Source organism: Ixodes scapularis, unplaced genomic scaffold, assembly GCF_016920785.2.
Source record: "Ixodes scapularis isolate PalLabHiFi unplaced genomic scaffold, ASM1692078v2 PGA_scaffold7__128_contigs__length_106722199, whole genome shotgun sequence".
In the NCBI taxonomy this organism is placed as follows: Eukaryota; Metazoa; Arthropoda; class Arachnida; order Ixodida; family Ixodidae; genus Ixodes; species Ixodes scapularis.
The window spans coordinates 81,074,025-81,090,784 of record NW_024609882.1 but is presented as its reverse complement, the minus strand read 5'-3'; the positions used below and the strand labels follow the sequence as shown (position 1 = coordinate 81,090,784).

General features: G+C 45.4%; 1 protein-coding gene across 1 annotated transcript in view; it reads right to left on the bottom strand.

Moving 5' to 3' along the window:
• LOC120844228 (high-affinity choline transporter 1) overlaps positions 1-16,760 on the bottom strand; it is a 47,728-nt gene that overhangs the window by 11,617 nt on the left and 19,351 nt on the right. The window contains exon 7 of the mRNA XM_040215881.3: positions 8,842-9,077. Within this exon, the coding sequence (XP_040071815.1) occupies positions 8,842-9,077 (236 nt within the window). The remainder of the gene's footprint in view (positions 1-8,841; positions 9,078-16,760) is intronic.

Here is a 16,760-nt window from a genome sequence, read left to right as displayed (position 1 = left end):
GAAAGCAGTTTTTGGTTTATCGCCGTGTGCAGCCGGAAATTTTGAATGATCGGTACGTGGGTCTACATGCCAAAAACGAAGGAGAAGCCTTGAAGTGCATTCAGCACGTCAACGATGCGAGGGAACGGATGAACATATTTGTAATGACCTTCTTAAGGCGCCGGCAGTCAACGCAAAAACCTCCCGAGCCGTCTTTTCTTTTCAGAAGTACCGCAATGAAGGCTGAACGACGAATAGGTAGCTTTTCTAATGAGCAAATCAGTGACATGGTGTCGGATCACTTTCCGTTCCGTGGGTGAAATACGGTACGGCCTGCTCTTCGACATACTTCCGTTTCCGGTTTCTATTTTTATGGTGTACCATCAGTGTCTGTGGAAGTATGGACGGGTCCAAGTCCAATACATTGTTATAGGCTTCTAGAGGTCTTGAGAGAGCGTGGCGTTGTTCAATGGATAAACTGCTGTCGATTATCTTAATTGAAGAGTAGGCAGAGCAGCCGGTTTGGGAAGGTTTCTGTGTCTCAATGTGGCACGTTTATTGAGACGAAAGGGCAAGGCTGTCATGATCGTACGGCAGGATGTTGGCGATACTAGCCTGTCGAGGTAAGATGGGCGGCTCCGCGGAGAGTTTGTAAACGTACAGATGAGCTCGGTTTTCCATTACGGCTACGGTGGAGAACGGCAGAAGCAAACCATTTTGCAGGAAGGTGGTGGGAAATGGTTCAACTAGAACGTAAACACTCTCTGGAATGAGATATCGGGCTCGTCTGTAATGGCGCCAGCAGTAAATGAGGTGATGAGTTGTAGCGCAAAGGACGGCAGGTTCAAAATTAAGTAACTCTTTTGAATCTGAACCGTTCACATGCAGCTCACGCTTTCCGCAGTCAATGACGACATCAGTTGACAATAGGATGTCCAATTCCAGTATTACATCATTCACGCAGTTAGGGAAACAATGAAACCGGCAATGCAGCGGTGGCAGCCAACGGGTACCGAGAGGCTTGAGCACGTGTGGGGACGATTCAACTCTCCATCTTTTATACGTAAATACTTTCCAGGGGCTGGCGTCAATACTTTTCCTAAGCGTCGTCGGAAACTGTCAGAAATACATCAATTGTCGGCACCAGATATATGAGGGCTACGAGCGTTTTTCTATTTAATTCAAAAGCAACAATAGGCACTTTTGCAACAGCCCACGCAAAGCTTTGCGTACACACATAAAAGAGCCGTCGCCACTGCTTATGGGCCGTACCCAAATCAGGTTTAGCTTTTTTCGTGCGCTATTTTAGCGACCGGTATTTTTCCAAAAATGAATGCGTATGCCAAGAATCTTTGGGCGGGTTTGCGCTTTTCCAAAAAGGACTAGGGATAAGAAGTTGGCTGCTCCCATGACCGCGGCAGCTGGCGCTTTGGCGGCGTCATGGTACCACGTCGACGACATAACCGCGACTGCGATTTTCAATTCAAGACGACAGTGAATTCCTACGGAAGATGCAGGCCAGAAATGTTTTTCAATACTCAGCAGGCTGGGGAACGATAACCGGCTGCTTGCGACGGCCGAACGTTCCATGGCGAAGGAAAGGGCACGTCACCTCTCTTGCCGAGGCGACGCAATCGGACACGACCGGTAACGAAATTAAAAACACCAAAACTTTATTTTTCCTTAAGTTACAGTCTCTTCTGTGTGAAATTAAAATTGTTATTTGCATCTTGCTGGTGTCGCAAGCGCGAAGCACTTGGGTTTTTTTGCGTCGGGGCTGAGACGCGCTGTTCTGAAACACGTAGCGTGCGCAAACGCAAGCTCTAAATTTAGCGCTAGCGTGCACTAGAATAGCGTTCGTTATTCTAAAACTCTCCAATAGTTGGGCCACGTCTTGGAGGATTTATATCGTTATTTGATTCTGGATTCTGACGTCCTGTGGCAATGCATGCTGCGGACTTTACTTCGAGTTCGGATTTGACACGGCGGCGGCATTGAGGGGCGACTCGAAACGTTGGTGTCGAGGGTAAGGAGACGGTGATCGGTCTCTGCGGTTGTCACGTTGCGAAAAGGGAGCTGGGCCGCTGGGGGTAAGAAGAACGGTTCTGGTCATCGACAGCGTAACGCGGGTGACGTTGAGGGAAACGACGACACTCACCGACATTCAGGGAGCGGCGGCAAAATCGAGCGATGTGACCGGGTAAATAGCAGTTCAAGCTCGATCAGTGATGCTCATCCGTGGAACACCATGCCGCAAGGTAAGCTGGGCTCTAGGGAAGCGGACTACTTCTTCAGTTGAAAGACTGGCCACAGTAAGGTGATTTACCACCACGAGAATAAAGCGGTTGGCGTGCGACCTACGTAAAAAATTCTCGAGGCGGTTGATTGCGCACACCTAAAATGGAGGCTCTGGTAGCGGGATGGGGTGGAGTTCACATGGCTAGGTAATATTTGGTGACCTGTGTTGCTGACAGTTTTAGCAAGATGCTATGTAGCTTGATATATCCTGACAAGACATCTAAATTGGGGAAATACTCCTATCTTTGGTAGCCGATCTAGAGCATCATCCAAGCGAGTCAGAGGGTACTCATTCGGTTTTGTAATGCTGTTGATATTTCTATAGTCAATACAAACCCGAATATAACCATCTTTTTTCTTTCGTCTTTTGGACGAGCATTACTGGGAATAATCATGGGCTCGACGCAGGAACAACTAATTTTTACTGAAGCATGTCATTAATTTGATTTTGAATAAAACTGCGTTCTAATGGAGCAAATCAACGCTGTGACTAAAGACGTACAATTGAATTCACTTTCAAAAAGTGCGCCGCAGCAACGATGATGTTGAAAGAGTTGTCGAAGCGCTGTCTAATGTCCCATGTAAAGCTCAAAATTAACATTAAAATTCTCTCAGGGAAACTGGGTATGTCTACCTGTAAGTTGAATTCAAGAGCAAATGTATTCAACCGCACTGAACCAACGATTCGTGGCCTGCCATTGATGTAAGGGAAACTTTTTGAGAAGCCGCCAAAGACGAGACCGCGTTCGCTTGACCGTTTACCATAGAAGCTTGATCAGTGAACTCAGACCGAGGTGGCTGCCGTGAAATATTGTATTTTGTTCGACTATGCCACATTTTGGTGGCGAAGATACGGCAGAAAGTGGTGATAATGGCTCTTGTAGCTGCCTTGCTTTTGTACAAACTCGGTGTCTCTTCTTGCTGTTTTCGCTGTTAGCGAATAATCCAGGGCACATTTTACGATTGTAGGCTATGAAATAGGTACAAATACTTGAACCTCTGGATTAACTGTTGCGTCTACAAATGTGCAGGTGCCAATGTCATGTGTCCCGTCTGTTAAGGCCTCAGAATGTGACCTGCTAATCAAGCGCTGGATGCAGGCAGCCAGCTCCTGAAGGCTTTCATGACAGCGCTCGCGGCGCAAACTCAACTCCGAGCAGTGCCCTTGCTGGATATGCCTATTGCCGAAACGTTCCTGCAGTGCTTCCCGCGGGGTCGGGAATAATAGGTGGGCACCATTGAATTCGTAAAGCACGCCTAGAGCTGGTACCTCAGCTCGGAGACGAGCGACCTTTGTCATCTTCCATCCAGCTGTTGACGTTTGCAATATTTTCAGCCTGGTACAAAGAAAAATTACCTGGCACGCTATCGTCGAAGGGTTCTACCTCCATTAATGGATTTGTCCTTTCATGGATACTCATTCATCATTCGTCAAGGGACTAACTATAGAAATTATGTCACTTATATTCAGAGCAAGTGGACGTGTGCAGAGTTCATCCAAAAAGTCCTCAAAGCGGCACTCTGTGACCCATTGGCGCCGCTTGAGAAAGCATTGAAGCTGGCTTGGTGTTTTAGCGGCGTTCAATATCTCATGAAGAAGCCATCGTGGCACCTATGTTTTTGTAAAAAAAAAAAAAAACTATCTTTAAATCTTGGTGTAAAAACATCCTTTTCTTGCAAGGGTATTTAAATCATGAGGCACTGGAGACAAGTAGCCTTCTGCGTTAAGTCCTTATGGCACACACTTTTTGTTCGCGTTCCGGCCGTTGAAAACCATGCGGGAAGGGCCTCGGCACGCACCTGGTATCGCTGCGACACAGTGTCCTTCCGCAACCTAAAGTCCGTCTGCTTTCATCGCCGACACCGTGACAACGAACGCCGAATCAATGGAACCACGCACGGTACCGCCGCGTGAAGCCAGCAAAAGCTGACACCATTTTATATAGGCCGTCTGCCAGCCAAAGCCAAACGCGGTGTGTGAGATCGGCCGCGTTCGCCGGTGCGTCGCTGGCAAAGACGACGAAGCTGAGACAACGATGACGCAATTTAGCAAGCGAGAACACAACGGGACGACTGCAACAGAGGCGTTTAGTGGGATCAAAGGCGGGAAATAAATAAGAGAAATTTTTATTGGGATCATAACGCGCGATATCCTAGTTGGGGACCTCATACATTTGCTGGGTCTTTCCTGTGAATTTTTTACGGAGACACGGGGTGCCGCATTTAGAAAGCAGCTCCGTTGGCAAACAATAGTGGCCCTAAAAAGGGCCGTTTAGATCGTTACCAGAACCTAACTGACGGAGCGGGCACTTGACAAGCGGTTGTCGCATAAGTCGTCTTTATGCAAGAAGCCGGGCGACGGGCTCAGCGCAGCGGATCAATCGAAGTCACCGGGGACGTCAGAATCCTTGTCGTTCACATTGTAGGGAGGGTTCCTGTCTGGCTTCGGTGCTGTTGATTTTGGCGGCCGCGGCGACGGACGACTGGAAGCTATCAATGTGTCCGTGTGCCTTTTCTCTCCCCCAAGGCATGGAATTTGCAAGGTGGCCAGTGAAATGGTGGCTCTCGCGCCGTCCAGATGGAAAAAGTTTTTGGCGTAAGCCCAGGTGCCCTCCACGTATTGGTGTGCGCGCCAGTGTTCGGGTCGACAAAGTGCAGCTTGTGGTTAACGGTGAGGTGCGTGAAGCGAGCTTCATCTGCAAGCTTGCGATAGCCAGCCCAACAATCAGTGATTATTCTTGTTCGAGGGCGGACCCACTCGGCTATTAGCCCTTGCAGTGTTTTAGCGTCACGGGTCTTCACGGGTACAAGAAAGCAGCACCCACTGCCACGCTCCACACCGCCCAAAACCCACTGGCCAGGCCTTAAATACCCACGATAGTACTTTCGCTGCCGGAACATACTATCGTCTAGTTCTACAGTCACGCCTTCGGCGCCAATCACCTCTGAATGCGTAAAGACGGCATTTTTAAGATCCTCCCGACAAAGGCTCGTCCAATCAGTGGCTGTCTCACTGAGATACCAGTCTCTTGCAGAATGACGCTGCACGATAGATGCTGGCACCAGAGCTAGATGATTTCCATGAGTTTGGGAAGCGTCAGGTGCGATCACTTGAAAAAGATACCGCTCCGTGCCCAGACCTTGCACGGCACTGAACCTTGACTGGGTTCCTCTTGGGCACCACACGAGTCACCCACACACCACAGCTCCACGAGTAGCCATCCGCATGTCTAGCGCGGACTTGCAGCGTCATCGCAGCTTGGCACTCTGGACACGCACGAGAACCCAGGGGCATGCCCATGCCCTGAAGAAAATTCATTTCTTCTAGAAGGTCTTTCATGGCGTTATGAATATTCACAGGTTAAACGCCATGGCACTGCGATGCTCGCCTCTGGAAGAATAAAGCGCCGAGGGGGCTGAACGACCAGAGCTGCGCGCCTTTACATTTATTATTTTATTTTATCCGCCATATTATACCTCATGACTCTATTCCAATAACCTCATTGGTGGATCGGTCGGACCACACCATCGCGTGACAGAACAAACGCCAGACGTATGACCCAGCGGTCGCGACGGCAGCGTCATAGAAAAAGGGGCAGTCGAACCCAACAAAGTTACAATGTGAATAAAAATGGAAAAAAAAAATTAAAAAAAATCAGAAGGGAGCCGTTCGATTCTCCGACGGCCTGTTCTTTGATGATGGGAGGAAAGGCCGTGCTGCTCACAGTGTTCTTTGTTTGTCGTATTTTCGTTTCTTTACCCTAGAGTATCCGACGTCCCTCATTTGAAGATGATTTTTTTAATTTAATAACAAACAATGCGTTGGAACGAAGGAGGAGGAGGAGGAGGAGGAGGAGGAGTGAGTCTTGGCGTCAGAATTCGACGTGATAGAAAATAAAAAAAGAACAAATGCGCAATATATACCTTATTGTGAGACCGTTATACTCCGCACTCGGCGAGGAATCAGGATGACGACGACGAATATTAGGCTATTTGTTTTGTTTCTTTAGATATTTTTATTGTGATGACTTCTCCACCGTGTTTTGTAGTGACCGAAAGGTCACTACAAAACACGGTGGAGTTAATACACGGGTTAATAATCTCGAACCCGGACACGGAGATTGGTTTTTCGGGGCCCACTGCTAAACGCAAACCAGCTCGGAGACGATGATGCGAACCCCAAAAAGAGGCTTTTTTTGCTCTGTAAATGAAAGGAGATCAAGTACCTGGAATGGCTTCGTCCCGAGATAGGGATGGTGGCTCCGTAGAGGAGTGCGGCTCTTGCGCTCTCTGGTGCGTCCGCGTCGGCCCTTGAAACTCCGAGAGAGAGAGTGTTATTTTCGTGAGGGCCGTACCCACATCCGCAGCAGGTCTTCGAGAAGAACAGCCTCTAGTCGATGGACTAATTTAGGTAAGGAAAATTGGCAAAACGGATCTGTAACCTTGGAATAAGGATTTGCTCTGAGGACTGAGCCAGTCATCAAGGTTCAGTGCTGGGGCGAGGTCTCTGTACGGAACGATTCCTCCATCCAGGGATCGCACCTGACGCTTCCCCAACTTATGCAAATCATCTGCCTCTGGTGCCAGAACCTACCGTGCACCGTCATTCAGAAGGAGATTGATGTGCCAAGAAAGACAATAACTGATTGGACGAGCCTTTGTTGGGAGGTTGTGGTAAATTCCGTCTTTACGCATTCAGATATGATTGGCGGCGAAGGCGTGACTGTAGAACAAGACGAGAGTATGTGCTGGCGGCGAAAGTACCATCGTGGGTATTTAAGGCCTGGCCAGTGGGTTATCGGTGGTGTGGAGCGTGGCAGCGGGTGCTGCCCTCTTTTACCCGTGTAGACCCGTGACGCTAAAACACTGAAAGGGCTAATAGCCGAGAGGACGTCCACCCTGGAACAAGAATAATCACTGACTGTTGGGCTGGCTATCGCAAGCTTGCAGATGACGCTCGCGTCACGCGCCTCACCGTCAAACACACGCTGCACTTTGTCGACCTCAACACTGGTGCGCGCACCAAAACGGTGCAGGGCACCTGAGCCCACGCCGAATACTCTCTTCAATCTGGACGGCGCTAGAGCCACCATTGCACTGGTCATCTAGCAAAGTTTTTGTTTTGGAGAAGAGAAAAGGCGCGCGAAAACATTGATTGATTCCAGTCACTCGTCGCCACGGGCGTTTAAATCTACAGCACCCACGCATACAGTGACCTTCCCTACAGTGCGGAGAACGAGGATTGTGACGGCCCCGGTGGCTCCGAGTGATCCTCGCGATAAGCCCGTCGACCGCCTTTGTGAATAAAGACGACTTATGCGCCAATTACTTGTCGAGTTCTCGTTTCGTTAGTTAGGTTCAGGTAGCGGTCTAAACGGCCCTTTGTAGATCCCCCATATTTTCTAAACGAAGCTGCTTTCTGAATGCGGCACCCCGTGTCTCTGTTAAAAGTTCACAGGAAAGACCCAGTAAAGGCATGCGGTACCCAACGAGGATATCGCTCGATAAAATTAAAATAAATATTTATCTTGCTTATTTCGCGCCTTTGATCCCAATAAATGCCCCAGTTGCAGTCGTCCCGCTGTGCTCTCGCTTGCTCAATCGCCGTCGGCATGTGTCAGCTTCGTTGTCTTTGCCAGCGGCGCTCCGGCAGATCTGACACACCGCGTTCGGCTTTAGCTAGCAGACGGCGTTCGTAAAATGGTGTCAGCTGTTGCTGGCTTCACGCGGCGGTACTGTGCGAGGTTCCATTCAATCGGCGTTCGATGCCATGATGATGGCATTGAAAGCAGACGGACTTAATTTTGCGGAAGAATGCTGCGGCGCAGCGATACCAGGTGCGTGTTGAGGCCCTTCCCACATGCTTTTGAATGGGCGGAACGCGAACAGAAAGAGTTCGAAATAAGGACTTAAAGCAGAAGGCTACTTTTCTCCAGCGCCTCATAATTTAACGAGCCTTGCACGAAAAACGTGTTGGTTTGGCCGTCCCGCGTCCTGTGCTTTTTATCTGTAACATGGGTCTAGATTATCAAACTGCAGCCATTGTCAGCTCCTCGCTGCGAGATGTTGTCGGACAGGGAACAAAACGTGCAGTGAAATCGTCATCAAACTTCATAAGTGATCCTACCGCTGCCACGAAAATTATACAGGCTCATTGGAGCCACCTTCAGATCCGCCACTCAACGTTCACCAGGACACCATTGCACTTCTCGTGTTCTTCGCCTAGCTCGAACAATTCATATACAATTCATATACAAAGACAACCACCGACAGCAACGGTTTCCAGGCTTTAACTGTCGCGCGTGCCCTCCTGCACCTTGCGAACCCCGCGAGTCATCTTTATTTTCTTCAGTTTACCCTAAAATGCAATATACCTGCAAAGGTCTCTACAAGCCTCCAAAAAAGTCGCGGGAACAAATTTTCTATAAGCCAACTTTTATACCTTGGATCAATATAATTAATAAAATCAGTCCCTTTCCCATTTTTTTTTGAAAAAAGTTTCGTATAAAAAACCTAATACAAACTAAAGATGTGTTAAAGAGTCTGAAACTTGATGGCACCAACCTTTGGCCGAAGCAGCGGAACATAAACGTTCTTGGTGAAGAGGGCCCCAGAACTGAGCATGCAGGCGTCTGCCGAGGACATAGCGGCCGCGGCCACAGCCCCCTGCCCCAGGACTGACACCGACTTGGGAGTCAGGTGCTGCAGCGTAAGGGGCAAGAGCAGGGACCACTGGGACTCGTCCTCAAGCGGGGACCTGGTGCCGCCAGCGGCGCTGGTATAAGAGGTATCTTGCCATCCTGGACGTAAGCTTCCAATTGGTGATCGGAATAATACTCTCTGTAGTTACAAGCATTCCTAATCATGTTTTGAAGTCAATAGTAGAATGAATAAGTGTGTAAAATCCTGAAAAGAACAGTTTCGATTACAGTCGTGGTCATTTGTCTACATAAAACGGTAGGATTACACTGAAGGCCTTAAAAGCAGTCATTGAATGCTCTTGTCGCGATGATGTTAAGAATAAACGCTTCTGTTGGCCGTCTCTTCCTTACTTAATTTAGGGTGTTTTACGAAAGGTGGACAAATTCGAAATTGCGAAAACCACTCGTCGCAACAAAAAAGGCTTGTGTCCTTTTGGGCGTGGGCCAGGCGGGCCATTTAGGAACATTATTAAAGTTCGGAATAACTAGATTGTTAAATATTTTTGCGTAATTAACTTTTTTAATATTGTGTTCAAGGCCATGGTTTCAGTTAGAAAATTGCTCGGCATCGTCGAAAAACACTAAATCAACAAATGTCAGAACGACACAAGGCACGCCCAGCATTTTACGGCTTGCTGAAAACCGTACAAATCCGAAGGATTTTTAAGTTTCGGTTTGCAATCGGAGCGCATCTCGGCCCCGACGTCAGCGCGCCCAGTGGAGAAATAGTGCAGCCAACCACTGCCGCGCTGTCCTCGCGTAATGCAAAGAGGCTGGTTGCACTATCCACCAGGCGCGGTGCCGCCGGTGCCGAGATGTGCTCCGATTGCAAACTGAAACTTAAAAACCCGTCGAATTTGTGTGGGTTTCTCAGAAAGCCGTAAAATGCTGCGCGTGCCTTCTCTCGTTCTGCATTTTGTTGATTTAGTGTTTTAGAGCCCAGCTCTAAGGCGCCCCTTTTGCGGCTTGAGCGGCGTCGTCGACGGCGTTGGCGTCGCCGTCGGCGTAACCGCGCGGTACATTATGGGACGCGTGACGTCACTGATGACGTCCTCAGTGACGTCATGAGTGACGTTATCGTCATCATCATCGTCACTGATTACGTCACTGATGACGTCATCGTCATCCGCATTGTCAGCGTCATCGTCCCTGATGACGTCATCATTGACGTAACTGATGACGTCATCGTCATCGTCAGTGATGACATCATTAGTGACGTCACTGATGACGGCATCGGCATCGTCATCATCACTGACGCAGTTGTTGGAACACGCTAAGCCGGCAATTTCATCGTTTCAGGTTGGTGCAAATTTTAACACAACTTCTCTAAAAACTGTGCCTACTGCTGCCGCTGCTGAAAGACTGTTGTGTGAGTTGTCATGGCTGACGAGAGCCTTTGTCTGGCATGTCGAAAACCCTTTCCAGAGATTGGTGTATACGCGGCATGTTCGAAATGCGGCCACGGTTACCATTTCGGGCGGTGCGCGAAAGTGGATGAAAAGGCCTACAGGCCAGAGAGCTGGGAGTGTTCGACCCCCCATGCCGGGCAAGAAAATACAAGGAAGCTAATGATTTAGAGAGGGCCACGAAAGCGCAAGAAATTTACATCATGTCGCTTTTAACTGGTATCACCCGGAAACCTGCAGGTCTTGATGGTATTACGGCAAAAGTTGACATGCTACTCAGCATGAAAGAAACTGTCTCTAGTATTGAGGAATCGGTTCAGCACATACAAGACCAGTACGATGAAGTCCTTAAGCAAATCAAGGAACAGAACAAAAATGTAGCTGAAATAAAAAGAATACTTGAAAAGATTAAGAACAGTGGAGGTTCAGAGATCGAACAACTCGTCCAAAGCATTAACAACTTGGAGCAGTATAGTCGGCGCCAGAATCTTGAGATACATGGCCTACCACTAAAAGACCAAGGAAACCTTTTGCAAACCGTAAACACACTCACGACTGAACTTGAAGTTCCAGAGCTTACCGAAAAAGACATCGAGGGCTTGCACCGCCTTCCAGCGCGCGCTGGCCAGATACCCGCGGTGCTAGTACGATTTAACTCGCGAGCAACTCAAGAGAAATGGATCAACAAAAATGTTAACTGGCGAGAACGTCAGCCCAGCATCCGGGTTTTTTGAAAATCTAACGGCGGTAAACAAAAAATTGATGTGACTGGCAAAGGTAAAGGAAGAAGAACATGGCTATCAGTACACTAGGCAGAAGCACGGAAATATGTGCGTTCGTAGGAGGGCGGGTGATCGGGCCATCAAAACTAAAAGTGAGAGCGACCTAGAAAAGATAAACTAGAGAAAATATAGCCTTGTATAGTAGATAGCACTCTTCAGGATGACCGAAAACAACACAATTTGTTCCTACTACGACTCAGCCTCTTTTAATCACATTGCGGGGAATGCTCCCTTCAAGGGAAGACGACTATCCCTTTCCACTTAAACGCGAGAAGCAAGGAGAAAGAAACAAGATGAATTAGACACCTTTTTACACAACCTTAACATTTACTTTGATATTTTAGCGTTCACTGAAACTTGTTTTACCGGCGAAGATGATGTTGTTCCACTTGAGGGATACAAAGTGGAAAGTGTTTACCGAGAAGATAGAAGGGAGGAGGGGTTTCTTTGTATACTCGACACGGCCTTAAGCACGATGTCGTCACTGAATATTCCTTAATCTGCTGCGACTATGAGTCTCTAGCTGTTAAATGCGGGCAGATGATTATAACTGTAATATATCGTCCGCCATCAGGTTGCATGGCAAATGTTTTTTTGTTTTTTAATTTGTGAAAAATTTACTAGATTATGCTTCGTCTTCCTGTATAAAGCTGACTTTAACCGTTGATTTCAATATTGATATTAACTCCTCTAACGAATCATCTACACAACCAATGGAGATTGCAGAATGTTACGGGTTTTTAAATGTTGTTGATATACCTACGAGAGTTACTATAGATACTGCTACTGCAATAGATTTATGTTTAAAAAATTGTATCCTAATGAAATTAGAGGGGGGTGTGTTAACATGAAACTTAAATGACCACCTGCCAACTTTCTGCTTTTTTTTTAAATTTAAAAATAGATTTGTGCCCGCTCCCACTATAACACACCCACCCATCAGTAAAACGAACAAGTCTTAATACATTTTACAGTTTGGAGCCAAGTATGAACTGGGACATTGTGTGTAATGAAAGCAATCCTGACATATCCTACAAACTTTTTTTTAACAAGATCATATCCTTGTATAATCAAGCCTTCTTATTAAAAACCCTGAGAAAATGTAAGAAATCAAGAAAACCATGGGTGACTTCTACGTTTTATAAAAGAATAAAAGAACGAGATGCCTTGTACGATAAATTTATCAAGTTGAAAAATAAAGGGATCCTGGTCAACTACAAAAAAAATTCGAAACAAATTGAACTCGGAGTTAAAGAAGGCTCTATGTGATTATTATATTAATAAATTTACGGGTATTCTAGATGCCACCAAGAAAATCTAAATCACTGTAAGAAATTTAATTTCAAAACCTAGTAATCAAACTCCGCCTGAACTTGAAATAAATGACACAAGCCGTGGAGGAAAACAGCTCTCAGATATGGTTAATGAACATTTTCTCAAATGAGGTGCACCTTCGTCTCCCTCAACCAATGAAGCGAGTGCCACTTCGTGCATATCTCATAGCGTGATCAGTTCAGTTTTCTTACGTCGAACTGATGAGGAAGGACTACTTAACCTCGCTAATGGTCTTAAAACCAGTACTGCTGCAGGGGAGGACTCCCTCAAATCAGAACCGATTAAGCATGTTTCCAAACTAATATCCACTCCGCTTTAACCTATATGCAACCTGTCATTAGTAGAAGGTCGTTTCCCAAGCCGAAGGAAAGTAGCGCGAGTTTGCGTTATACACAAGGGTGGTGCACAAGACCTTTTGAATAATTACACGCCAATTTCTGTATTACCCGTTTTTTATAAAATATTAGGACAACTAATAAATACCCGATTAAATAGTTTTTTTTTGTTTTTTTTTTTTACAAAACACAAAAAATTCTAGAACAGCAGTTCAGATTTCAAAGAAATAAATCGACGGAAATGGTACTTCTAAACATTAAAGAAAACATTATAACCAATATAGAAAATAAGCAATATACGATCGGAATATATCTTGACTTTCCAAAAGCTTTCGATTCAATTCAGCAGAAAATACTATTAACAAAGCTGAGTACCTATGACGTAGGACACAAAGCGCTAGAATTAATATGCAGTTACTTGAATTCTCGTTCCCAATTTACCGTCTATAACGGCGTTAAGTCTGATATTCAACAGATCGCAAATGGTGTCACACAAGGATCCATTCTAGGACCAATTTTGTTTCTTGTCTATATTAACAATATATTACATGTCTCGTATTTTGAGGACATGGTATTATTTGCAGGCGACTCCAATGATTTCTTTTCCCACAATGACCTCAGGCATCTTGAAAGTGTATCAAATGATTAGTTGTATCAAATGATATAACTAAGTATATCATTTTCAGGGTAAAAAACAAGCCACTTAATTATGCCATCGATATAAAATTTAATTCAAATAAATTAGAGAAGGTTGAATTCACGAATGTCCTCAGTGTATGGTTTTCCGAGAATTTGCACTGGACGATTCATGTATCTAAATTATGTTTGAAACTGTCACGATCAATCGGCATATTACATAAACTAAGACTCTTACTACCAACATCACTGAAGCGCCAACTATACTGTGCACTTGAGCACTATCACCTACATTACTCTTCATTGGTTTGGAGAACAACATCAAAAAGCAAACTTAAAAAACGTTTTGTACTAAAAAACTACAATTCGGTACATTGTATGCTTGTGCTATAATGATCACACATACATTTATTTTAAGAAGTATAACTTATTGACTATCCAACATTTAATATTTTCCAATTTTGCGAAAGTAATCTTCAGTTGTTTTAAAAACGATATGGAGTCTTTAGTTACTCAATTTCCCTTAAGAGGCACCCAATATAAATTAAGACGTGTGCAATATGATAGAGGCCAAATACGTACTAACAATGGAGAACAAACATTGATGCAGCAAATAACACAACGTTTAAATATGCATCCACAAATTTTCGATTAGCAAGTATATCAAGATCTGCAAATACATTTAAAAAAAGAATAGGAGATTATATTTTCGAGCATGTATAGATTATTGTGTAGAAATGCTGCCAGACATTTCACTGAGTTCAAAATGTGCATATTTCTTCTTTTTTTTATGTTCTTGTGTTTCGTTTGTATATATACTGTGTCTTCCTTGTAAGAGTTGCGCCGCTCTGAAACCTGTATGGGGTACGGGAACTGGGTCAGGTGTTTCAATACACCTTTTGTCCCTGCCATTCGAAAATGAAATGGCAAATAAATACAATTATTCCAGGCTTTAATAATTTTCCTAAATAGGCCCCTGGCCCTGGACCAAAACGACTCAAGCCATTTTTTTTTGTTTTTTTCGATGCGTTGTTTTCGCGATATCAAATTTGTCCACTTTTCGTGAAACACCCTGTATATATATGTACTCAACGAAGTTGAAACAAAGCACTAAAAAGGTTGAAGCTTCCATTTTCTATTCACCCTTATTCTGAGACTGCAGCCAAAGCTACAACCGCGAGCTAGCCCGCTCTCGTGGCTTTGAGACGTGCATTTTAGCGCGAATGCTCGTTCTCAAAAGAAAGCGCTTCAAAGCCGTGACCTCGTGCTCCCGTGCTTGTACCATTGATTGCAGCCTTAGCTTAAGGGTAAACGGTGTATCGGAGAGCACGACAAGGAGCCGCCTGCAAGCCTTAGAGCAGTAGCTGTCTTCTTACCATACAATAATATTGGCAGCGACTATTATTTGCAGACTCCTACAATGCGTAAAATGCAGTATTCAAGGAAATATTGTTTAGACTTGACGTCCTATGTCACGATATCTTGGTATCTCATATTTAGCGATGGCACGGTGTCACGTGAATTTGCATTACGGGAGGAGTAGCCTGGGTTCACGTCATGTGTCCAGGTGCCCCGTGTACCCAGCAACTGCGCTTAGATAAAATGCTGTAGCGATAAACTTATTACGCTACTCACAAGAGTTCGGCTAGCGGCGCAGTCTGAACACGAGAAGTGTGCCAGCGTTTGGCTACGTCTCATGCTCAATCAGTAAGAAGGAGAGTCCCTGACAGTTGCTGACGCGGCATTCGTGTCCGATATGCTCGCTAGCTTGCCATTTTACTTGACGAAAATATTTCAGCACCACGCCCTTCCTTTTGTGTGGTGCTGACACCCCGCGCTTTTCCTATGCCCTTCTACGCGGTACGCGCGAACGCTCGGACGTACTAATGTATGAAAGAACTACTTTTTAGGTAGCAAGTGCTTCAATTATCAAGTGTCCCACGTTTTAAAATTACGGTAGCAGTGAAACGTTGGAAGCATATTTTTGTTTCTTTTTTTTTTTTTCAGCAGTGTTTCTAATTTTGTCGGGCTGTGGTATATGTAGAGTGCGTGGCAGTATCTGTGCTTATCTTTTGAAGGTCTTTCAGGCTTTTTTCTTCTCAACTTCGTTTTATTGCTACTTTGTGTGTTTGCTAATTATTTTAGGAATTCGAGCTTAATGTTTTCAGTTCAAACTGTATGAGTAGTTGACATTACACTACAGTCGGCCGTTTGAATGCTTGTTCTAAAAAACAATTGAAGAGCGACCTGTCCTTTTTTTAAAGCATGCCATCTGCAGCACGATGCTTCTGATGCTTCATGCACCAAATATCTTAAAGTGCAATGTTTTTTTTAAGGATAATTTTCTAGTATAATATTTTCCAGAAGTCTCATTAAGTATAAACAGTTATACCACCAAGTAATTAAACGTAAATTTAGTGGGTGTTTTTTTTCGTTAAGTTTAGTGGCGAAACTCGATTCAAGTTGTATATGTATGTATTGACGTCCAGAAAAGGCCAAAAGCACCTGGGATATTTGTGTTGTCTACTTGTCGTTTTTGTGGACCTTTCTTTCCTTCGCCATGCATTATTAGCTGGACGAAAGAAATGCTATTGTATACATAATAAGCAGCGTTCACTCCCTCAACACGCAGCCAGAGCAAGCGGCCCCGTGGTCTGGCCCCGATTGTGTGTCGGCAATGTTCATCGAAGCCACGCCCCAAAGTCGGCAAAGCACAGGGGACGTCATGAGGTATATGCATTTTTAAGATTCTGCTATCCTCCTCATGCATTTCAACGACTGGCCACGAAAAACTACACGAATGCTCGTCGAACGAAATTAACTAGCCCAAATCCAAGCATTGCGAGTCCTTCATTTTCATGAGCCCGAGTCCAGTGCTCACGCAGTGCTCGTGTCCGATCTGGGAGCTGCATTTGAATATCGGCCTTATACCGTCAGCTGTCACGACTACGACAGCAGTGCGACCCCCGTAAGTACGTGATCAACTTGTGTGGTGGAGAAACAAAAGAAAAAAAAAACGTACGCTTTTAACCTTATTATTACGCCTTACGCGCTACCAAGAAGCTTCTAGGGGAGTTCCGTTGCATGCGAATACACTTTGGTCCCACTACGGCTCGTATGCTTGTGTAGAATGAGAAACATTCTAATCCATTATCATGGCACGAGGCTTTTAGATATTTCATTCTATGCGCCATATATGGTTTCGGAGGTAAAGATCCCTGCCACGTTCTTGACAGCACAAGTTCTTGCAGATGGTCCCTTTCAGTAATGAACACAATATAGCAATCA